General features: G+C 40.6%; 2 protein-coding genes and 1 long non-coding RNA gene across 3 annotated transcripts; all 3 read left to right on the forward strand.

Annotated features, from left to right (window-relative positions):
- Window positions 1-581: 581 nt before the first annotated feature.
- Window positions 582-11,204, forward strand: LOC147505990 (uncharacterized). The gene is made up of 2 exons (XR_015193549.1): window positions 582-632; window positions 10,823-11,204. It is a non-coding gene; the product is annotated as an uncharacterized LOC147505990 (long non-coding RNA).
- A 1,036-nt stretch (window positions 11,205-12,240) lies between these two features.
- LOC147505991 (uncharacterized) lies at window positions 12,241-18,799 on the forward strand. Its single transcript, XM_086605669.1, has 4 exons — window positions 12,241-13,212; window positions 13,713-15,418; window positions 15,469-17,122; window positions 18,404-18,799. Exons 1-4 carry the CDS (start codon window positions 12,241-12,243, stop codon window positions 18,797-18,799), a joined length of 4,728 nt encoding a protein of 1,575 aa, XP_086461795.1.
- Window positions 18,800-18,937: 138 nt separating this feature from the next.
- LOC147505992 (uncharacterized) lies at window positions 18,938-19,777 on the forward strand. Its single transcript, XM_086605671.1, has one exon. The coding sequence runs from the start codon at window positions 18,938-18,940 to the stop codon at window positions 19,775-19,777; it is 840 nt and encodes a 279-aa protein (XP_086461797.1).
- The last annotated feature ends 4,366 nt before the right edge of the window (window positions 19,778-24,143 follow it).

The raw sequence follows: 24,143 nt of genomic DNA on the forward strand, positions 1-24,143 counted from the left end.
GTTGAAATTTGGATGGGATTGTGATGTATTGGAAAAAAATGATAATAATAATTGGAATTGGGTGTTGAATGTCGGCAGTAGCTGGTTTGGAGAGGAATGAGTTGAGCGATATCGGTGGAGCAACAAGCTAGGAGCGATTTTGGTTGCTGACTCGGTAAGAATTTTAAATATTCAATCTAATTTAGAGCATTGATGTTAGTTCACACTTGTTTACGAGCACGTTGAGTATCGAGTGAGTGAGAAAGAACAACCACTTAGTAGAATTGGATTAAATGCGAATTGAAGAGTGGAATTTGTTTGTAGTTGAAATTTTGAATTTGAATTGAGAGGGGATAGGATTGGCGTCGATATGAGGGCCTGCCATGGCCGAAATAGCGTAGTAGAGGGCCGAAAGAGTAACAATGTGAAAATGGCTGTAGCTCTGATGCGGTATAGTGAGATAAAATTTACGAAACCAAATACTTAGCGTCGAGATTCTTTTCGACGTTCGTATATAAGAATTCTCGTTAGTTTGATAACTTCTAATGGTCGGCGATATATATATATATGATGTGTAGGAGTAAATCTGAGGGATTAGGTTAAAGCGGGCTCGATTCGGTTAAGTGGGCTTGAGGAGAACGGAGCTTGCTAAGGTAGGAACCTACATACCAATATATAGTCTGCTTATTTTCATGCATGATTTAAGTTGTTTAAAATGTTAAGAAATAGTTTGCGTATCAACCATGCATGTATATATGATATTCATGTTTTTGCATTGTAGTTTCCTCGATATGAATTAAGTATATGGATAGCTTTTGTGTGAAAAGAAATGAGTTTGTGAAATCGGGGTAGTTGGGATTGTTTTCTTTGTTAAAAGTGAAAAACTGGTTTTGGGGAAAGGTTCGCGTCTCTTGTCTCAGTAAGGAGACAGAGATGGATTTTGTAATGCGGGGGAAGGATTTCCCGGTTGTTTGGAATTAGGTGCGAGGTTCTTGATTTTTTCCCGGAATGGTTGTGTTATTTACGATGATTCGCCGTTTGGGAATCATCGGTTGTTATTTACTATGAGTGGCCCGTTTGGGAGTCATAGGTTGTTCTACTCGATTTAGGAAATCCAGGAACTCACACCTATATAATCAACAGTTTTAAAAGAAAAACTAGATATGTAACTAGAGTATTTGAAAACAATCGGTTATACTGAGTATATATATATATATAGATATTACTATGTTTATCACGAGGGATTTAGAAAAGGCGTGAATTCTATAAAGAAGGAACTGTTGTCGCATTTCGAGGAGGCGGCCGGTTAAGCTCTAGGATTCAACTGTGGTGTACACCTTCGAGGTGGTGGGCCACCTTTAAAGGGATGCATCACCTGGATGTAGTCCGGGAATTCCTTTTCTACTTTTCTAGATAACCATGCTTATGAGTGTCCATTTGTATGGTGATTAGCTTGAGTGGGGGTTACATGTTACCTCGATGAGGTTTAGGCGAGGAGTGAGAGTTTAGTCCACTCTGGATGTTTGTCGAGGATCTGGCGATCTGCGGTCGTCGAGCGGTTGACCACCGTAAGTTAGGTGACGGCCATGTATGGGGGTCGTGGTCACAGGGCCCACCGAGCCCTAAAAGCTTTGGGGATTTTTGTGTGTCGAACCACACAGCGGCATTTCATCTCCCTGCCCGGTAAAATCGGGGAAAACAACGGTGCATGGTTCACTTTGGGAATCTTGGGCGAGATTACTGTGGCGGATGGGCCGAATACCCGGTCGTACCCTACACCATTCTAATAGGATCGTGACCCACGATAGTTGTATGATGATTGTGAAAACTATATTTTGTATATCAATGAAGCATGCCGATATGATTTATGTTAGTTAGTGATGTATATATACATAGTCACAATATTTGAATACTATTATAGAAACCCCTGCATGTTTTAAATGTTTTCTATAAGTAAACTATTATTGGTTTAATGCGTTTCTCTTGGGCATAGTTGTTTGCTCATCCTACCTAACATTTGAGACGAGCGATTCTTGGAGGAGGCTTTTCCTAACCCTAGAGGAGGGGTTATGGGGATTTGGGAGGATTTCCCCCTTGATGCTTGGCGAGGCGAGTCAAGTTTATATTTTTGGATTTTGTATATAGAGATGACCTAGGTTATTCTTTTCTTTGTATATAATGAGCCTAGCTCTTTTTCCTTTGGTTGTATCGAGAAAGAGACTAGTTTCTTTTTGTTGTATATATAGAGAAGCTAGGTCATTTTGATGTAATAATCGTGATTTGGCAAATGGTTTCTTCTTGTTTTGTAGTTATATCGTCATATCCCTGTAGTAGTTAGAGTTAAGTGTAGTATATATGGTTGTTGGATGTATGTATGGTTGTTGGAAGGGAATTATAAGATGTCGGGGTTTATGACGAGGTTATGACGGTTTTTTGGTTTTCTGAGCGTCGATCAAACAAAGGAAACTTCTGCCGAAATTCGGTAGAATCGGGATAGGTAATGCGCGCCTCGAGATTCATTCCCGTCCTCGGGATGTGTGTTGGGTCTCGGGCGTGGCAGAAAAACATGGTATCGAGGCGTCCACTATTAGATCCGTGCGGGAGCTGTAGTGGGGACTTCGATCGCGACAGCGTTCTAAAGTTTCATCGGAACCGATAAACCCTAGATACACTACCCCTAGTTAATGCGTTAAGCGTTAATACTAGTTTAGCAATGTCGAGGCGTCGTCGGGTAGTTGTGTCCTAGAGAGTGTGGAGACGTGTCGAAAGTTTTGACGAATCGGACACCATTAGGTCGGAGTGAATTTTCATTTCGAGGTGCGGTAGCGACTTTGCCCTAACTTACTTACTAGCGACTGCGCTCATTTTTTGAAATTCTACTCAGCGCTCATTCTATGCATGTGAATTCCATAGAATGACCTATGCTCTTGCATAATTTTGAGAACTCTCTCTCTAATGTATCATACTGTTGAGTTGGCTCTTTGTGTATGTGCGGAATAGTCACCATGGATCCGGAAAGTACTAGTGGTGATGATGCTCACCGGATCGTGGTTGGGAGGGACCGAATGGATAGGCTCCTCTCATGATGAATCAAATGGCTCAAGCACAAAATGAGATGGCTGAGATCGAAAGTTTGAGGGCTAGTCGGAGCGAGCCCCAACCTCTTCCTCGACATCATTTGTTATTCCACGGTGTAACACGGAGGTAGCATCCCCAACCACGGTGAGAGTTGAGGAGTTGAGACCACTGATTGCAAAGTCAATCGGGGTTTTCGCTGGCAAATTTCATCGATTTCGTCCACTGAATTTGTGGGGTCTTACGAGGTTAAAGTAGCCGAAGGCTGGGTTGTTAGACATGTCTAGTATCTTTGGACTCCATGATGTATCTTGATCTTGGAGCGGGTTACTTTGCTGCCTTCATGCTTAGAGGTGAAGCCAAACACGGTGGATCGGTGTTAAGGATGTGAGACATTTCCTATGAGTTGGGCTAAGTTTGAGGAACTCTTCCTTTTGAGGTATGTTCGAGGGTGCGAGAGATAAGAAGCGAATGGAATTCCTCAAGTTAGAACAAAGGAAACATGGCCGATGGGGCGATTATGAAGAGAATTCAACGTTCTTTCCGCGATATGGGAAGGAGATGGATTTCCACGGAAAAAGCTAAGGCGAGGAAGTTCATTGCGGGTTTAAAACCGTATATCGCGAGAGCAAGATGTCGGTCCTTGGATCGATACTTATCGAGGAAATTTGTGAGAAGAGCTCAAGGCATTGAAAGAGTTGATGATCGGTTATTCTTCTGAGGGCAAAGAGGTTGGAAGGGTAAGGCGGTCGGCATTCGGGGGGTAGGCGGGATACGGGGAAAGAGCGCAGTTTACCAAGGTAGTGGTTGAGTGTCCAACAGATGTATAGGCGATCTTTGGCCGAGCACCCACAGTGGAGGGCACCCGGTACCACGAGGGGTTTGAATGTGGTTAGGCCGGCCGGCCGAGAGTCTACCGATTTGAGACCGATGGAGTGGATCCACGAGAGGCCACCGAGGGTACACTGCTCCTTCTCGGACGAGCACCGGTGCAGAATTTGAGGCCTCGGGTCGAGAGCTAGATTGCAATCTGTAATACCCAGAGCACCACGGTCGGGGGGAGAGAGTGTGGTTTGCTATGGTTGCGGTGAATTTGGGCATATCAAGCGGTTTGTCCCAAGTCCACCGAGGGTGGAGCGAGACCCGCAGGGCAAGGTGTATTATCTAGTGCGGAGGGAAGAAGTTGTGGATCTGCATCCGTTCAAGAGGAAACCCACGGTATATAATGCTATGGGGGGGCAGATATCAGCTCACCGATCAAGTGGTGGAAGGTATGATATGTTTGTTTACTCATAAGGTGCATGTTTTGTTTGATCACGGGTGCTACTCATTCATTCATTGCTAAAAATATGGTGGAGATTCTTGGTTTGGATGTAGTTAATACGGGAGGAAGCTTATTCTATCTACTCCTCTAGGAAAGAAAACTATGTTCTTTGAAGTTTGTCACCATTGTGTGATAAAGATAGGTGATAGGGGAGATGATAGTCGATCTAGCGGTGATGGACCTAAAAGATTTCGATGTCATCGTAGGGATGGATTTGTTAGGGAAGTATCATGCCCATGTAGATTGTTTTGCCAAAGCAGTGGCGGCAAATCTGGGGACGACTGAGGTTGTGTTTGGGGATTAGAAATCTGGTATCTCAGTGGTGAAGGCCAAGTCTGATTTCAAGTATGATAGATCTGGATTGTTAGCTGGTCTTAGTCTCGAGGGCGAAGTTGAATCTTCGAGCTTGTTCCTGTAGTTAGTGAGTTTGCGTGGTGTTCCCGGATGCATTGCGGGATTGCCTCCACTGGCGTGAGATAGATTTTGTAATAGATCTAATCTGGGAGCGTCGCCTATTTCGATGATTCCTTATCGAATGGCTCCTCCGAAATGAGAGAACTCAAGTCCCAATTAGATGAATTGAAAAGATTGGGGTTTATAAAGGAAAGCCGGTCACCTTGGGGAGCACGGTGTTATTTGTGAAGAAGAAAGGATGGGTCATTTCGGCTATGTGTGGATTATCGGGTGAATAATGTGACTATCAAGAACAAATATCCGTTGCCTAGGATTAATGACTTGTTCGATCGGTTAAGGGGTGCCAAGTATTTCTCGAAGATAGATCTCGAAACGAGGCTACCATCGGATGAGAATTAGGGAAGAAGATATCTGAGAAAACGACTTTCCGCACCACGGCTAGGGCATTTTGAGTTTTGGTGTTACCATTTGGATTGACCAATGCTCGGCTGCATTTATGGATCTCATGCACCGAGTGATGTGGAAATACCTAGATCAATTTGTTATTGTATTCATAGATGACATCTTGATTTTTATTCAAGACTAAGGATGAAACACAAGGAACACTTGAGGATTGTCTTCCAAACATTAGTTGATCATCGACTTTATGCCAAGTTCAGCAAGTGTGAGTTACGGTTGAATGAAATGAGGTTCTTAGGGCATGTTGTATCGAGAATGGAATCAAAGTTGATCGTTCAAAGATAGAAGCGATGAATAATTGGCGAGACCGGCGTCGTCGACGGAAATCGGGAAGTTTCTTGGGATTGGCGAGGTTATTACCGTCGTTTTGTAGAAGGATTCTCTAGCATAGCGTCGTCCTTAACTAGATTGACCACGAAGGATGTGAAGTTTGAATGGGCCGGAGGCATGCGAAAAAGCTTTCAAGAAGCTAAAAGCGATTGATAGTAGCGCCAGGATTTTGACTATTCGGATCGGAGAAAGAGCTATGTGATTTATCGATGCCTCTAACACGGGTTAGGATGTGTCTTAATGCAAGAAGGCCAAGTGATAAGCGTATCGTCTAGACAATTGAATGCCCATGAGAAGAATTATCCTACTCATGACTTGGAGTTAGCGGCGATCATTCATGCTCTAAAGATATGGAGGCATTATGTGTATGGTGAGAAGTTTGAGATATTCTCGGATCACAAGAGTCTCAAGTACTTGTTCCATGAGAAAGATTTGAATATGAGGCGAGAGGAGATGGGTTGAGTACATGGAGGACTATACATTCACATTGCAATACCATCGGGTAAAAGCAAATGTAGTTGCCGATGCATTGAGTAGGAAGCGAGAACATGTGCGTGTGCTCGGATGATGATGAAGGAGTGGCAATTCTTTGGAGTCTGCTGCTTCTTATGGTTTGAGATCACGGGGAAATGGAGGTGGAGATCCTCATAAGTCTTTGTTATTTTGCCTACGGATGGTGATGTGGCAGAAAACACCTTGGTTCGGGGAGATTGTGGATGCTCGAGAATACATCGAGGGATGGACCTAGGTACCGAGGATATGTGGATAATCTTTGAGGATGTTGATTGGGAAAAATCCGGAGATGGAAGCATCGATTCGAGAGGAGGAAGAATTTGGGTACCTTTTGATCACTCTTTTGCGGAATAATATCTTGAGTGAAGCCCATAGATCGAAGTATACCATTCATCTGGCGGTACCAAAATGTACTGAGATCTACGTCGTCGGGTTTTGGTGGCGGGCATGGCGACACATTGCGAGAATATGTTAAGAAGTGTGCCACATGCCAGCAGTGAAATTTGAACACCATAGACCACTGGTCTTCTTAAACCTCTGGAGATTCGGAATGGAAGTGGGAAAATATAACCATGGATTTTGTATCCGGGTTACAGGGACCCGATGAGGGAATGGATTCTATATGGGTCATTGTTGATAGGACTGACCAAGTCTGCCCATTTCATACATTAAGACTACTTACTCTGCTGAAAAGCTAAGTAGGATCTACATGTCGGATGTCTTTGAGGTTGCATGGGGCACCGCTCTCTATAATTTCAGATAGAGGTACTCAATTTACGGTTCATTTTGGAGAAGTCTTCAAAGGGAATTGGGGACCAAACTGAAATTGATCTACAACATTTCATCCATGAACCGATGGGCAATCGGAAAGAGTCATCAAATCATAGAGGATATGCTTGGGCTTGCGTGCTTGATTTTGGGGGTAGTTGGAAGACTCATTTGGCATTGGCTGAGTTTGCTTACAATAACGTTACCAATCTAGTATTGGTATGGCTCCGTTTGAAGCGTTGTATGGCGGACCTTGCGAGAACACCTCTCTGTTGGACTGAAACCAGGAGATAGTATTATGTTGGGGCGAGATGGTTAGTGACACCACCGAGAAGATTAGAGTGATCTGAATCGGTTGCTCACAGCCCAGTCGTCGAGAAAAGCTATGCGGATAAGGCGTAGGCGTCCCTTGGAATTTTATGAAGGCGGCAGGGGTATTTCTTGAAAAGTATATCTCGAAGAAGGGAATTGAGAGATTAGGGATGAAAGGGAAACTTGCACCTAGATATGTGGGACCATTCGATTATTGAGGAAGATCTACGAGCTAGCTTATAAGCTCGAGCTACGAAAAGGTTATCGCGTGTTCATAGCGTGTTCCATATCTCGATGCTACGCAAGTATGAGCGGATCCACTACATGTTGTCGATTTGGAATCGTTGGAGTTGGAAGAAGACATTACCTATCGGAAGGGCGGTTCAGATCCTAGATGCGAGAGAGAAGAGATTGAGGTCAAGGTCATTCCATTGGTAAAGGTCTTATGGAGAAATCCTGGCGTGGAGGAAGCAACATGGGAGAAAAAGCCGATATGAGGCAACAATATCGAATTGTTCGAGGACTAAGGTATGATTTAATTTCGAGGGGCGAAATTTTCTTTTAAGGAGGGTAGGATGTAAAGGTCTGAAATATTATTAAGGGTAATTTTGTAAATTTCATATCAACTCTAGGGTCGGTTATGTAAATTGGTTGTCGGGTTTATTTTTCAAACGTGCGTAACTTAAGAAAACTTAACTCCGACTCATAAGTCACGTTAGGTAAGCGACCATAGGTGAAAATTTGACAAAATGCCGGTTAGCGGTTTTTCTGCGTGCGAATCTTGCACGAGTTAACAGCTTACACGCATGGGTAGGTTATTGTATAGCCTGCGGTGAGATAGAATATAGAAGACTAAATTTAGCGGGATGGGCCGAAAAATAATCAAGGCGCTAAATTAATTAGTGGGGTTAGGAGTCTAAGTAGGACGTTAAGGCTAATTAGGATATATTGGGCTTGGGCCCAAATATATCGACCGAAATAGAAACCACGAAATCGTGAAACCAAAAAACGAAAAATCATGAAATCCAACAAGAAAACCTAAACTCGCGAAATCCAAAAAAAAAATCGCACCTTCTTCCCCAATTTTCGCCCTTTTCAAAAACCTAGGAGAGAGAGACTCTCTTCTTCCCCAAATTCAGTGATTCAAACAAGGAATTGAAACCCCCAAACCTTAGCAACACTCAACCAAGCGTGGGAATTCAAAAATTATTGGATTTGTGTGAGCACACGCAATGCCTTGTATTTCTTAGGGTGAGTTTAAATTGCTTCAATCGATAGTTTAAACTTCGTTTTGATGGATTGGATGTGTTCTTGAAGATATTGAATGGGGTGGGTGTATACTTCCATGATGCTTGGTTGGAGTAGAAGTGGTTGAGCATACGGGCGAAATCGAGATAAGAGGTGAGTTAGTTTTGCCTCAATCAAATAATTTGAACTTCGATTTCGATTCTATTTGGTTGTATTGATGAAGGATGATTAAAATTGGGTGGTTGTTAGGTTCGTGATAGCTATTTGGAGAGGAATGGCTTGCGAAATCAGCCGAGAAGAAAGCGGAATGAAGCATTCTTACTAATTTGGTAAGAGATTTTGATATTCTCTAGTTCTATACTTTGTTTGATGAAGTTATTATGGTTGGAGTGTTGAAATTTGGATGGGATTGTGATGTATTGGAAAAAAAAAATGATAATAATAATTGGAATTGGGTGTTGAATGATGAAAATTTGGTTTGGAGAGGAATGAGTCGAAGCGATATCGGTGGAGCGACAAGCTAGGAGCGATTTTTATTTCGACTCGGTAAGAATTTTAAATATTCAATCTAATTTAGAGCATTGATGTTAGTTCACACTTGTTTTAAGACGTTGAGTATCGAGTGAGTGAAAAAGAACACCCACTTAGTAGAATAGGATTAAATATGAATTGAAGAGTGGAATTTGTTTGTAGTTAAAATTTGGAATTTGAATTGAGGCGTGATAGGATTGGCGTCGATATGAGGGCTGCCATGGTCGAAATAGCCCGTAGAGAGACCGTCGAGAATAACGATGCGAGAAATGGCTGTAGCTCTGATGCGATAGTATTGAGATAAAATTTTACCCCGAAACCAAATACTTAGCGTCGAGATTCTTTTCGACGTTCAGTATATAAAATTCTCGTTAGTTTGATAACTTCTAATGGTCGGCGTATTTATATATATATGATGTGTAGGAGTAAATCTGAGGGATTGGTTAAGCGGGCTCGATCGGTTAAGTGGGCTTGAGGGAGAGCGGAGCTTGCTAAGGTAGGAACCTACATACCAATATATAGTCCGCTTATTTTCATGCATGATTTAAGTTGTTTAAAATGTTAAGAAATAGTTTCATTATCAACCATGCATGTATATATGATATTCATGTTTTGCATTGTAGTTTTCCTCGATATGAATTAAGTATATGGATAGCTTTTGTGTGAAAAGAAATGAGTTTTGTGAAATCGGGGGTAGTTGGGATTGTTTTCTTTGTTAAAAGTGAAAAACTGGTTTTGGGGAAAGGTTCGCGTCTCTTGTCTCGATGGGGAGGCGAGAGAGATGGATTTTTATAATCTGGGGAAGGATTTCCCGGTTGTTTGGAATTAGGTGCGAGGTTCTTGATTTTTCCGGAATGGTTTGTTATTTCACGATGATTCGCCGTTTAGGGAATCATCGGTTGTTATTTACTACTACCGCCCGTTTGGGAGTCATAGGTTTGTTCTACTTTCGATTCGGAAATCCGGGGAACTCACACCTATATAATCAACAGATTTTAAAAGAAAAACTAGATATGTAACTAGAGTATTTGAAAACAATCGGTATCTGAGTATATATATATATAGATATTACTATGTTTATCGAGGGGATTTAGAAAAGGGCTGTGAATTCTATAAAGAAGGAACTGTTGTCGCATTTTCAGGAGGCGGCAGTTATTTCTCTAGGATTCAGCGTGGTGTACACCTTTTCGAGGTGGTGGGCCACCTTTAAAGGGATGCATCCTTTGGATGTAGTCCGGGAATTCCTTTTCTACTTTTCTAGATAACCATGCTTGTAGTGTCCTTATTTGTATGGTGATTAGCTTGAGTGGGGTTACATGTTACCTCGATGAGGTTTAGGCGAGGAGTGAGAGTTTAGTCCACTCACGGATGTTTGTCGAGGATCTGGCGGTCTGCGGTCGTCGAGCGGTTGACCACCGTAAGTTAGGTGACGGCCCGTATGGGGTCGTGGGTCCGCGAGAGGCCCACCGAGCCCTAAAAGCTTTGGGGATTTTGTGTGTCTGAACACAACAGCGGCATTTCAGCTCCCTGCCGGTAAAATCGGGAAAACAACGGTGCATGGTTCACTTTGGGAAATCTTGAACCGAGATTACTGTGGATCGGGTTGAGTACCGGTCGTACCCCTCACCATTCTAATAGGATCGTGACCCACGATAGTTGTATGCTGATTGTGAAAACTATATTTTGTATATCAATGAAGCATGCCGATATGATTTATGCTAGTTAGTGATGTATATATACATAGTCACAATATTTGAATACTATTATAGAAACCCTGCATGTTTTAAATGTTTTCTATAAGTAAACTATTATTGGTTATGTGCGTTTCTACTGGGCATAGTTGTTTGCTCATCCTACCTAACATTTCAGACGAGCCAGTTGCGGAGGAGGCTTTTCCTAACCCTAGCGAGGAGGGTTATGGGGATTTGGGAGGATTTCCCCATGCTTGACGAGAGGCAGAGTCAAGTTTATATTTTGGACTGTATAGAGATGACCTAGGTTATTCTTTTGCTGTATATAATGAGCCTAGCTCTTTTCCTTTGGTTGTATCGAAAGAGACTAGTTTCTTTTGTTGTATATATAGAGAGCTAGGTCATTTTGATGTAATAATCGTATTTGGCAACGGTTCTTCTTGTTTTGTAGTTATATCGTCATATCCCTGTAGTAGTTAGAGTTAAGTGTAGTATATATGGTTGTTGGATGTATGTATGGTTGTTGGAAGGGAATTATAAGATGTCCAGGGTTTATGACAGGTTATGACAGGTTTTAGGGTTTACGAACGTCGATCAAACAAAGGAAACTCTGCCGAAATTTCGGTAGAATCGGGATAGGTGTCTGCCTCGAAATTCATTCCACGTCCTCGGGATGTGTGTTGGGTCTCGGGGCGTGACAGTATTTTACTTGCCAAAGCAATGGTACCAATCCCAAGTTTGAAAAGAAAAGTGTTCGACTAATGGCGACCTTTAGTGGGTGATTATACCACTAGGGGTAGTTTAGTCTTTTAGCAAAAAAAACGAAAAAAAATTCAAATGGAGAGAGAAAAACCACGAGAGAATGAGAGCGAAACTGAGTTTGAAACAAGAAACTGAGTTTGAAAAGATGTATGGAAAAGGATCACTGGAACGACTGGTCCAAAGACGAATGATTAGGATCCACAATGAACTTTTAATCCAACAAGAGGAGGAAGAAGAGGTCAACATGGCTGTTGGAACCATACATGAAGGAACCAGTACCGGATCACGAGGTATGAACATTGAGAATGGAGAAGCTGGAGTAGTTAAGCAAGGAATCAAGGAAGTGCATTCCCTGAAAGTAAGATCCGATAATATTGGATCTGGAAAAAAGTTTGAAGCAAGCTCTGAAAAATTTAGCAAGGTAGTGGGAACACAGCAACATGAATCGTCACGAGTCCTAAGTATAGAGATAGAGAATAACATCTCATCAGAGGTAAACAAGACACAAGATGATACCAACAAAGCAATGATAGCATCTGGTATAAAAATAGCACTCGAGGCTACTACTACAGGGAATGAAACACAGAAACACAGCAATGGTGACTTAAGAGCTAAGAGCACATGGGCAGAGGTGATTGGGAAAACGGTAGCAGGCAAAGAAGAACTAAGATATGTACCGCCAACAATGGTTAATGGCAAACCGATTATTCATGTGCAAAGTTCGCAATTCACGGGTTCAACAAGAAATTTGAAAATCTGGTTGTGGGGAAAAGGATGAACTACAACTATGTGAAGGAGATAGTTAGTAGGACATGGAGAGTGAAGAGGTTCATCATGAAACCTTATGGTGATGCAATGTTTACATTTCAGTTTGAGAAAGATGATGATCGAAAAGCTGTTTTGGACATGGGATCATTTCATATCGCAAGTAAGATGTTTGTTGTTAGGCCATGGAGACTATTTGTTAAAGCAGAAACGCGAGAGTTGGGGACGATTCCGATATGGGCTGTGGTTAAGGGATTACCAATGGAAATGTGGAACAAAGATGGCTTCAGCCAGGTGGGAAGTGCTATTGGCGTTCCCATGTTCACAGACCGCCTAACAGAAAACATGGCCAGAACATCATACGCGAGACTGTGTATCGAGATTGATGCTGAGTGCCCATACCCAAAAAGCATTCCAGTGGTTCTAGACCAGAGAAGGGCATACAAAGTGGAGTTTGAATATAATTGGAAGCCACCTTGTTGTCGGATGTGCAATGTCTTTAGACACACAAAGCAGACTTGTCCGAAACAGCCGAGCACAGAGAAGCCTAAGACAGATATGGGGGTGAAATCAGTGTGGCTGAAGAAAGAAATAAAAGTTAATGACACTACCAAAAAATCAGAAGGAGAGAGTGAACAGAGTGAAAAAGAAGTTAGAGCAGAAAATAAGGAAGGAAATGAACGACCAGACCAAGAAGTGCAAGAAGTGCACGATGTATTAGACGATAAAGGATGGGAATTGCCGGGGAAAAAACATAGCTGTAAAGCTAAGAGTAATGGAAGTGGGTCAGAGGATGAGAAAGAAAAGAGAGGTCGACTGAGTAGTAGTGGCACAAAGGGACAAGATGAACTAAAGATAGAAAGGCGGCAAGCTCTGAAGAATGACAACAATAGATACAAGCAATTGGTCATGGCAGAAGAGGCTACTGAAGAGGGTGAGACAACAGACGAGGTGAGAGAAACACCGAGACAAGCACATATAGATAACAGTAGCAAAGAAGGAATGAGGCAGGATGAGTCATATGGAAAAAAAATAAGCAAGGTACTACACAAGATGGGCCTCGGAGGGGACCATTATTATCACTCAACCTTTCTTAAATGATAAGTGTAGGCTGCTGGAATATGAGGGGAATGAATAAAGCTTTTAAGCATTATGAGATTAGGGAGTTAATTAGGAAGAATGAAATAAGCATAATGGGAATGGTGGAAACAAAGGTGAAGGAGAATAATATGCAAGCAGTACTCAATGGATGATTCCCAGGCTGGGAGATAGAGTACAACTACGAGTATAATGTGAAGGGCAGAATTTGGTGATGTTGGAACTCAAAGAATTGTAGCATGACACTGATTCAAAAAGATGACCAGAGCATCACGATGGATGTTAAAGTAGTAAGTGGCGAAAACTTCGTTATAACAGTGGTGTATGGGTCAAATGAAAGGGAGAGAAGGAAAATGTTATGGATGAACCTGGTACAAATATCATGTATGGTACAAAAACCATGGATTGTGTTGGGTGATTTTAACTCGGTGCTGAATTCACAGGAGAGAGTTGGAGGGAAAGAGACAAGACCGCACCATTTCCATGATCTGCTGGAATGTGTGACACTAGCTGGGATAACAGACCTTAAATATAAGGGGAATTTCCCCACATGGAGTAATAAACAAGCTACGAGGAAATGGAGAAAACTTGATTGTGTGATGGTTAACGCAGAATGGATTAGTGAATTTAGTGAAACAGAGGCTACCTTTAACAACCCAGGCGCAACTTCAGACCACTCATCAATGGTGGTGAAGTCAAGCAAACCAAAGGGACAGTGTAAGAAGTCGTTCAGATTTTTTAACAACTGGATACAAGAGGATGGGTTTCTGGAATTGGTTCAAGAGTCATGGCGCATATCGGTAGTTGGCAATCCAATGTATACTTTTATGAAAAAACTTAAGCATGTTAAGGCTGAGTTGATCTCCTGGAATCGAGAGAGAGGATTGGCCACAACAAGAAAAAAAGATGCAAAAAAAGAACTGGATCTGATTCAGACGCAGCTACAAATACAACCAATGGAAACGAAGTTATTACAAAAGGAGAGGATAATCACAAAGAGGTATGTAAGGGCAGCAGTGGTAGAGGAGTCAGAATACAAACACAAATCGAGAGAACAAATGGTAACTGTGGGGGATAACAATACTAAGTATTTTTTCAATTCAGTGAAGGCGATAAGGATGACAAATAAAATAACTTGTCTGAAGGACACGCAGGGACAAGTACTGGAGGAAATCGAAGATATAGGGGATGAGTGTGCAAAGTTTTATAGGAATCTATATAGCCCGGATCAGATGGATGAAATGGATTTCAGTATGCTGAATGAAACACAGGTGGAGCAATTAAATCAAAACGATCAAGAGGAACTGATTAAGGAGGTGACTAGGGATGAAATAATAGAATGTTTATCTAACATTGATAGTGATAAGGCGCCAGGTAGTGATGGCTTCTCATCATTGTTCTTCAAAGCAACTTGGAGAATAATTGGGGATGATTTCGTGAAGGCAGTAAGAATTTTTTTCAGATCAGGCATGATGCTACAAGAGGTGAATGCTACATGTATTACCTTGATCCCAAAGGTGCACGCTCCAAGTTCTCTCAGTGATTATAGACCAATTGCATGCTGCAATGTGGTTTATAAGTGCATAACAAAGATTCTGACAGGCAGAATGAGATTATTTCTACCCAAGGTGATATCACTTAACCAATCTACATTTATATCAGGCCGGAGTATACAAGATAATATATTACTATCGCATGAGCTGCTTCACAATTACCATAGAAATAAGGGTCCGCCGAGATGTGCAACAAAAATAGACCTAAGAAAGGCCTATGATTCAGTAAGATGGGAGGCAGTGAGATTTGCATTGCTTAGATTGGGAGTGCCATTAATCTTCGCAAATTGGGTGCAAACATGTATTGAAACACCTAGGTTCTCGATTATGATAAATGGGACACCGTTTGGGTATTTCAGAAGTAAGAGAGGGATAAGGCAAGGAGACCCTATGTCGCCATATTTATTTGTGCTGGTAATGGGGTTTTTCACCCAGATACTGAGAAGAAGAGTTGAGGAAGGGGAGTATAAGTTACATTATAAATGCATTAATCCACCTGTTACTCATCTGTCTTTTGCAAATGACTTAATAGCCTTTATGAATGGGGATGTGAACACAGTAAGAAATTTAAAAGACTCTCTAGACAAGTTCAAACTGTGCTCGGGGTTGCAAGTGAATTGGGGGAAGAGTAACATGTTCTATGCAGGAATGACGGACAATATGAGTACACAAATAGAAGGGATAATCCAGTTTCAAAGGGGAGTATTGCCGGTGAGATATCTAGGACTGCTACTGATAACAACAAGGTTAAAAGCGACAGATTGCATGGCATTGATAGAGAATGTAAGGAGAAAGATACAAAGTTGGAAAGGAAGAGCATTGTCTTATGCAGGGAGGCTGCAACTAATCAAGGCAAAGTGTTAAATAACATGAGTATTTACTGGACTTCGTCGTTTGTACTACCGCAAAGTATTATTGATGAAATTAATCAGTTATGCAGGAACTTCCTATGGTCAGGGCCTGAATGCACCACTTCGCATGCACTAATCAGTTGGGAAGAGTTATGTTATCCGTATGAAGAAGGAGGGTTGGCGATAAGGGATTTGAACAAATCGAACTTAGCTGCAAGTCTGAAGCACATATGGTATATAGTGAGTAGAAGGAACACACTATGGACAAAATGGGTACAAAAGAATCTAATAAAGGATAGGAACTTCTGGGAGCTTAAAATACCCAATGATTGCTTATGGGTGTGGAGGAACATTCTTAAAAACAGAAAGGAAGCTAAGAAAATAGTTCATCATCAGCTTGGGAATGGGAGGACGACAAAATTCTGGCTTGATCCATGGCACCCATTAGGTATACTCAAGAATTATTTTCCATTATCACTTATACATGATTCCAGCTGCAGATTAAATGCGAATGTGTCCAATATGATTGATAATGGGAAGTGGAATGTAACATCACATGTACGAAGGCATATGCCGCATATTGTCAAACAAATGGAGGAGGAAGTGAAACTAGGCAGAGGAGAAGACAAGATCATATGGTCGGCATCACAGAAGGGTGAGTATACAATGAAAGATACTTATGAGAGAGTGAGGAAAAGTAAAGCACTAGTATCATGGAAAAATATGGTGTGGTTTACGAATAGAATACCGAGGCAGTCTTTTATAGCATGGTTAGCATTGAAGGGAGGATTGAAGACATTGGTTCGAATGAGAGAATGGAAAGTAGTTCAGACAGATTGGTGTGTGCTGTGTTGGGGGGAAAGAGAAACAGAGGAACACTTGTTCTTCTCATGTATATATGCACAAGAGGTATGGCAGAAGCTACTGAAGCAAGCTGGGTACAATAGGCAGAGGGCAGCAACATGGCAAAATGAGATTGATTGGATTGAACAGAACTCAAGAGGAAAGGGATACAAGCAAGATGCATTGCGACTGGTGTTCAATGGGCTGATATACGGCATATGGATGGAGAGAAATCAAAGAATATTCGAGAACAAGAGAACAAGGGCAGAACAGGTGGGGAAGATGGTTTTCGATGATGCAAGAACTAAAATGGAGGCGATGACGATGAAGATGGAAGATGGGCCTGAGAGAGAGAGGTTTATGCAACTCTGGAGCTTAAACATCAAAATAAAAATGAAGACTCTGAAGCTTAGCAAATGGGAGAGTGCGGAAGAGGGAGGTCATAATTTAAATACTGATGGCACGATGCAAGGAGATGAAGGGGGATGGGCAGCGACAATACGCGATGGCAGAGGAACTGTACTAGCAGCAGCATGCGGGAAGACGAGGTATAAAACAATAGACTTGATCGAGTTAAATGGGCTTGAGAATGGGCTGCGATTAGCGGTAAAACACGGATTCAAAAAGATAAGGGCCTAGACGGATTCAACTATTGTAGTCAGTTATTTCAAAGAACCGAGGTAGCACCCATGGAGAGCGAACTACATGATGGAAGAAATACAAGCACTCATTAGCGAACTAGAAATTTTTAATTTAGTGCATGTATATAGGGAGTCAAATAAGTTAGCAGATATCTTAGCATCTAATATTCCAAGTGTTAGTTTTATAGAGCTGATTCCAAGCTCTTTTTCAGAAGATGTAAAGAAAATCATATATGATGATGCTACGGGCAAAAATCATATAAGAATATAACCAAGCCAATTTATCTTATTTATACAATAGGGGTAAGGGACCTCTCAAAAACCCTACTTGCCATCCAAAAAATATATATATATATATATATAAGAAGCACTAAAAGCCTTGTAACTGATATACACATTGTTGTTTTTATTCCAAGTTTACAATCATTTGGCCATTAAGCAAGCATGCCTGCAAGAATTAGGATCACTGAAGGTACGATGCACCACTCAAAATTTCTAGACTGCATGTGAAGAAGGATAGAGGAGCATCATATCCAAAAATAGATCCTTTAGTGGTAACAGAGATGCTATAGTTGGGGGTTGAAGGATATGTTGTATAGTCTAAACATGTTTTACGCTTTATTCAAACCTTCTGAAAAAGCCCACCAATGTTTAACACTATATCTTCTGTACATGTTAAAAAGATAGCGAGTGCCTATTGGTGTGAAATAACGAAATGAAAGAAATACAGAAGAATAAGATCATTAAAAAGTCCTTATTCCAACTTAAGGTATCTCCACAAAATACGGATAACACACATGCATTGGTACACCGTAAAATGAGCCGTTAGAGTAAACTGGTGGCTTTAGACTACACCTGCATTGAAGATAGCAGAGGTATATAAAGAGAACAAAACCATAATTAAAGATCAAGGTCGAAGTAATAACAAAAATGAATAAAAATTCCCCCTTTTCTTATAATGAATAACAAAAATGGGGACATTCAAAAATGAATAACAAAAAAGTTTAGCAATGGGGACAGTTTTAGGAGCGACAGGTAGTGGGATAACCTAAGTCACCGTCTTGATCTGGTGCCCCCTTTTCTTACCAATAATAGCAAATTAAAAACCCTTTGTCTGATCTTATCTAGTTCTTTCGCATCTTTATTTCCTCTAATAGTAAAATCCTCCATTGTCAACAATGAGAGTTTAGTAGTGGAAGCAACTATTTATTTATCCTCTGCTGGTAAAATCCTCAACTGCAAACAGTGTGAGTTTGCAGAAACAAGAAAAATTTCCACACTTTCTGGATTTTGCAAGGAACAAATGGCTGCGGTTCCATTTGGTTTAGGATCGGGTAGACATCAAATGAGGTTTCCTGTTAGTGGTGAGGTGGAGTCATCAAGGCAAGGCGCCATTAGGAACAATAATACAGTGGATGCAAATAAAGAATCGTATGAATCAGCCCCTATTCCTCTTGGGTTTGGTATGAATTGGCAGCATGTTAGCTGGTCAAATAAATGTGGAGCGGAGGCAGCTAGACAAGGTTCTTACACAAACAATACTACTGGATCTACAGAGTTGGAGTATACTGGATCTGCTCCATCTTTAGAGCCTACAGTAGCTGCTACTCCAAATATGGAAGTGCCTGGAGTACGAACATAGAGCAGTTTGTTCCTTCAGAACAGAGCGGTTGCACGTACAAGTAATCTCAAACATTTCACTCTTCAAGAAGTGAATGGAGTAACCACAATACCTACGGATCTAATCATGTAAGGATGCACTGAATGGAGTGAATATGTCATGGGGTTCTTCATTGAGCAGCTCCTCTCCTTTACTTATGCCAAAAATGTCCTCCAACAGAGATGGAAGGATAAAGGACACTTTGAGATTATTGCAGACAAGGATTTATTCTATTTTAAATTCTCTAGCAGTGAAACACGACAAGCAGTTCTAGAGGAAGGTCCAATCTTTATTGGTGGTCGTTGTTTGATAATAAGGCCATGGACTCGAGGAGTGGAGAAACAACGAACTCTGATAACAACAATACCTTTGTGGGTTAAGATTCACAATGTCCCTAAGGAGCTATGGACTGATGATGGGTTGGGATTTCTAGCCAGCAAGGTTGGTGTGCCTCATAGTCAGGATGAAGCCACGAAACTGAAAAAGAGAATCGACTATGCTCGTGTATGTGTTGAGGTTGATGTTTCGGCTAAACTTCCTGATTCATTCCCTATTGAACTAGCTCTAGGTGATAAACGACTCATTTCATTTGAATACCCATGGATCCCAGCAAGATGCGAGAGCTGTAAAAAATTTGGGCATGTGACTGAGAACTGCTTCAGAGAGGCAAATTTAGTATGGAGAACGAATATCAATGGAACTGGGAGAGTGAATATAAGAACTAATGTACAATCTGGTTTGGATTCAAATAGTACAAATAGAGCACAGGAAGGAGGACAGATTGAACGAATCAATACCAATACCAATGTGAGTTATGAGAATACAGGAAGAAATACTGTAATTTATGCTGGTAATGGGATAGGAGAAAATGAAAGTAGGAGGATATGGAGGGTTCGAAATCGTCCTACGTCCCTATCTGAAGTAGTAGGTCCAAGTTGTATCAGGAATGACAGAGGATAAGAGACTAGGGAGCATAACTCTTGTCTAGCAGCCTAAGATGAGCCAGCGGAAATTCCTACTGATGCAGGACAATCTGAATTAACTGAGGACCGTACACAAATGACATAAGTGAATATTGAAATGCATGACTCAATGCAGATGGTAGTGCACGAGCCTTAAGTGGAGGAGCTTGTCCTGGTAGTACAGCCTAACCCTTTTCAGCTTCTAGCAGGGGAAGAATTGGAAGGTAAGTCACCCCATGAAACTCAATACTTCGAAGACCACCTCTATGCATACGAAAATGAGGTTGAACACTCTACTCCACTAGCAATTGTTGTGTTATAACCGAGAATGACTAGATCGCAAGCACAGCGCAACAAGGAGCAAAGTGTGGAGATTCATAGCCCATAACGGAAAAATAGCAACTCCAAAAGCAGGAGAGGCAGACCAAAGGGGAGGAAAAAACAAAAATAGTTATCGATGAGTAGCCCGATCATTGTGTGGGACGTAAGGGGAGTTAATGATCATCATAAAGCTCATGAAGTTAATAAAATGAGAATGGAAAAACATGTTTGTGTGATCGGTTTGCTTGAAACCAAAGTCCGAAAAGAACATTTTGATAAAGTTAGAGAATTGTGTTGCCCACAGTGGAGTTGTTTGAATAACTATGACTATGATCCAAGTGGTAGAGTCTGGCTATACTGGAATCCTAATGAAGTAGCCGCTCAAGCCATAAGCTCATGTGACCAATATATTCACTCCAAGATTACTATTTTGGCTACAAACATAAGCTACTTTTTAACCGTAGTGTGATAATATGTAAAATGAATAGTTTACCTACGCAATGAACGATGAATTCACAACGTAAGTAAACTAACAACTATTTCGATGCTTATTTATCAAAGATTTCTACTCTCAATCCTATGAGATATAGTGGAGTAGAGTGATTCGTTCCACTCTTAGTCCTCCCGTATGCTTGTTTCCTAGTCTAAATACTCTACTTAAAGTCAATGAGAGATTTACGAATTACAAACTAGACTACGCTACAACTACCCACAAAATGCAACTAGTCGGTTATCAGAATACTAAGGGAATGCTACATTGATTCGATGATAAGGAGTTAGAGGGGGATTGATTCCACCTTAACTCGACTTAATCCTATTAACGACGAATCGTCGTAATCCGAATTGAACTGCTACGCAGAACAATCGGTTCTTCCTAATCCCTAATTACACATGGCATTTCTACCAATTAATAACTAGCATGTGAACGATTAAACCCATTCTCATGGTGAACTAAACGTTTCTAGAGTGGAAAGGAAATTACGACGATTCTACGATAGTCGGAATCAAGCCTTCATCAAGGCTTCTCAACCCCCTCTAATGGAGGTTTAGCCGAGAATCATTACGCAATCATTTCCGGTTAAATTAAATCTAAACATAATATAAAGATTTGAAATTTACTAATTTAAACAATAATGAAATCTAATTTAATAACTAAAATGAAATAAGGACAGGAATTGAAATTAGATCTAGAATTGGAAATGACAAAAATCGAAATTGATAAAGAATACTACTTTATTGATCTCAAGGCTTGGACCATTGCAAAGCTCTTTCCGAGCCGGTCGTTTTGACATAAGGTAGGCCTCATTCCGAGGTCTGAGTCCAAAGATATGGCATTCGAAGTTCTCCACGACTTTTGCTCCTTTATCTCGCTAAAAGTGGCACATTTCTCGCATATAATGGACTTTGAAGCCTGAAATGCATAAAAACACGTAATCAGTATTAACTTTTGCTTATTATTCACATAATTGGTCTAACAGTATGATTATTAAGGGGTTAAAACTACAGTTTTGGGCTCTTATCATAGTGTATGCCAAGAATGACAAGCCAGCAAGAATGAGATTGTGGTAGAGTTTGGTAACATTGCAGACTTCTGATCCTTGGTGTATGATGGGAGATTTCAATAATGTAACAAATGCTGGAGAGAGATGTGGTGGAGCACCTATACACCCGAGAGACACAAGAGAGTTTTGTGGATTGTTTGCAAATTATAGGACTGACAGACTTGAAATACTCGGGGTTTTTTTACACTTGGTCAAACAATTTTGTAGGGAGAAGCAGAATCATGTCTAAGATTGACCGATGTTTAGTTAATTCAGCTTGGCTCACTAGATTCCTTGCTTCATAAGCCAAATTCCTTCCTCATGGTATTTCTGACCACTGCCCAGTTCAGGTAATGTCGTATGACAAAAGCAGGAAAGCGTACCCTTTTAAGTTCTTCAATTCTTGGGTGAACCACCCATAGTACAATGCATTGCTGCTTGATGTATGGAATCAGCCTATTAAATCTAATCCCATGTACATCCTGCTTTAAAAGCTCAAGCTTCTCAAAATTCAGCTGAGACCTCAGGCTAAGAGAATTTTTTATGATCTTCACTCACGGGTAGAGAAAGCTAAAGAAGTTCTTTTCAGTCTTCAGAAACAGATTCAAAACAATCCCTTGAACACTTCTTTAGTAACAAGGGAAAAAGCTACAATGGAAGAGTATGCACTATTGGCTAAATCAGAATATGTTGAACTGGCTCAGAAAGCTTTTCACAAAGGGAGACAAAGGAACGACTTACTTCTTTAATTGCCTAAATGAACGGAAGAATAGAAGTGCCATAAGATCCATTACCACGCATGATGGGGTGCAGCTTAACACGCAAGACCAGGTAACCAATGAGGTGTTGAATTATTATCAAAAACTCTTGGGTACTAACTCTCCATTGCAGGTCAGTGAAGATTTCTTTCGTGAACTAAATGTCAGAAATACTATTCCTCATGAAATAGCAGCTACCCTAGACGTTGATGTGAGTCCTGAAGAAATAAAGCAAGCTCTCTTTTCCATGGATGACTCCAAATCACCAGGGCGAGATGGATTCAATGCTTTCTTCTATAACACTACAACAGAAATGACATTTAAAATCACTCTATAAGTGATGTCAAAAATATACCACATCACTTTTGAAAGTGATGTAAATGGTGGCGACGTGAAAACTAAGGGTTTTTAAAGTCACTTTTTCGGTGATGACAGCAAGTGATTTGATAGGTCTTTTACATCATTTTTTTTTGGTGATCTGGTAAAGATGCATCACTTTAAGAAGTGATGACCCAAAGTGACGTTATTCAAATATAGATCACTTTTTAGGTGATACAATAGTTGTTACGTGAGAATAGAACATAGACATCACTCAAGAAGTGATGTTAAAAACCAATTAAACAACACCTAAAAAATGATCTCACATATATTTTAAGTCACTATAAAAGTGATGTCATAGTAACCAAAAAAAAAAAATTTAAAAAAAGAATTTTTACGTTTGCCAATAGAAACCCTAATAAAACCATTGGTCATCAAATATAGAAGAAATATACCATTATATTGTCATTAGTACTAACTAGTATGCTTGAAACACCAAAATACTCATTTATTTAGAATGGTACATGGACAATGTTGAAATTTAATCTATACACATTGTCAAAATACAAGCTAACTAGCTTTGAAGACGTACAACGATAGGGTATAATAAAACTATAGCTTAACTAATCAATTTATAATATGTGCAATCATCGCCGCATGCTAGTCTCAGAGGGTATGCCTTTACGATATCCTTGCTTGTTCAATATAAGCTAATTAGGCACATCCCAAACTCCTTCAAAAGTCTCCAAGACATAAATACAAATACTAGCACCTGTATATCTGCACACATGCCAACAACAAGACAAAAATTAAATTGTAAGCCGCGTCGCATTACATGATGGTGGAATCTTATATATACAGGCCTCACCAAACACACTAATCAGATATTACAAAATCAAGAATCATTAATGACTAGTCAACCTACATTACTACAAAATCTAATTGATCAAGAAACAATCTCATCCTTAGACCATTCAACTACAACAATGACAAAAACTAGATTATTGAGAAAGTTGAGACAACTAGAGAAAGAAAAAGTCGGTTCAACTATTACTAATGGATGCCTGGAACAGATCCACACAAGGATATAGATAGGGCAGCACAGTTCCTCACTTGATATCAACAAGTCATATTTTAATTTGGTCAGACCTTTGGCTATGAGAAAGAGAGGTAATCTATTAGAATTCATTTACAGAAGAAAACTCGTCAATCCATCCAATAGAGCTCCTACGTATTATATCATGACAACCGCCCTCAAATGTATGTAAAAATAAACAAACAAAGAGAAAAGGTAATAATATATGCAAGAACGCGAGAACATGCACACTATAAGCAATTGGACCCAAGTCATGTATGAGCTCCCAATTTGGCATAAATCATGTACAAAAACAAGAAATGCATGTAATAGTAACCCAACTGAATGTAC

The sequence above is a fragment of the Coptis chinensis genome, chromosome 4 (genome assembly GCF_015680905.1).
Source record: "Coptis chinensis isolate HL-2020 chromosome 4, ASM1568090v1, whole genome shotgun sequence".
In the NCBI taxonomy this organism is placed as follows: domain Eukaryota; kingdom Viridiplantae; phylum Streptophyta; class Magnoliopsida; order Ranunculales; family Ranunculaceae; genus Coptis; species Coptis chinensis.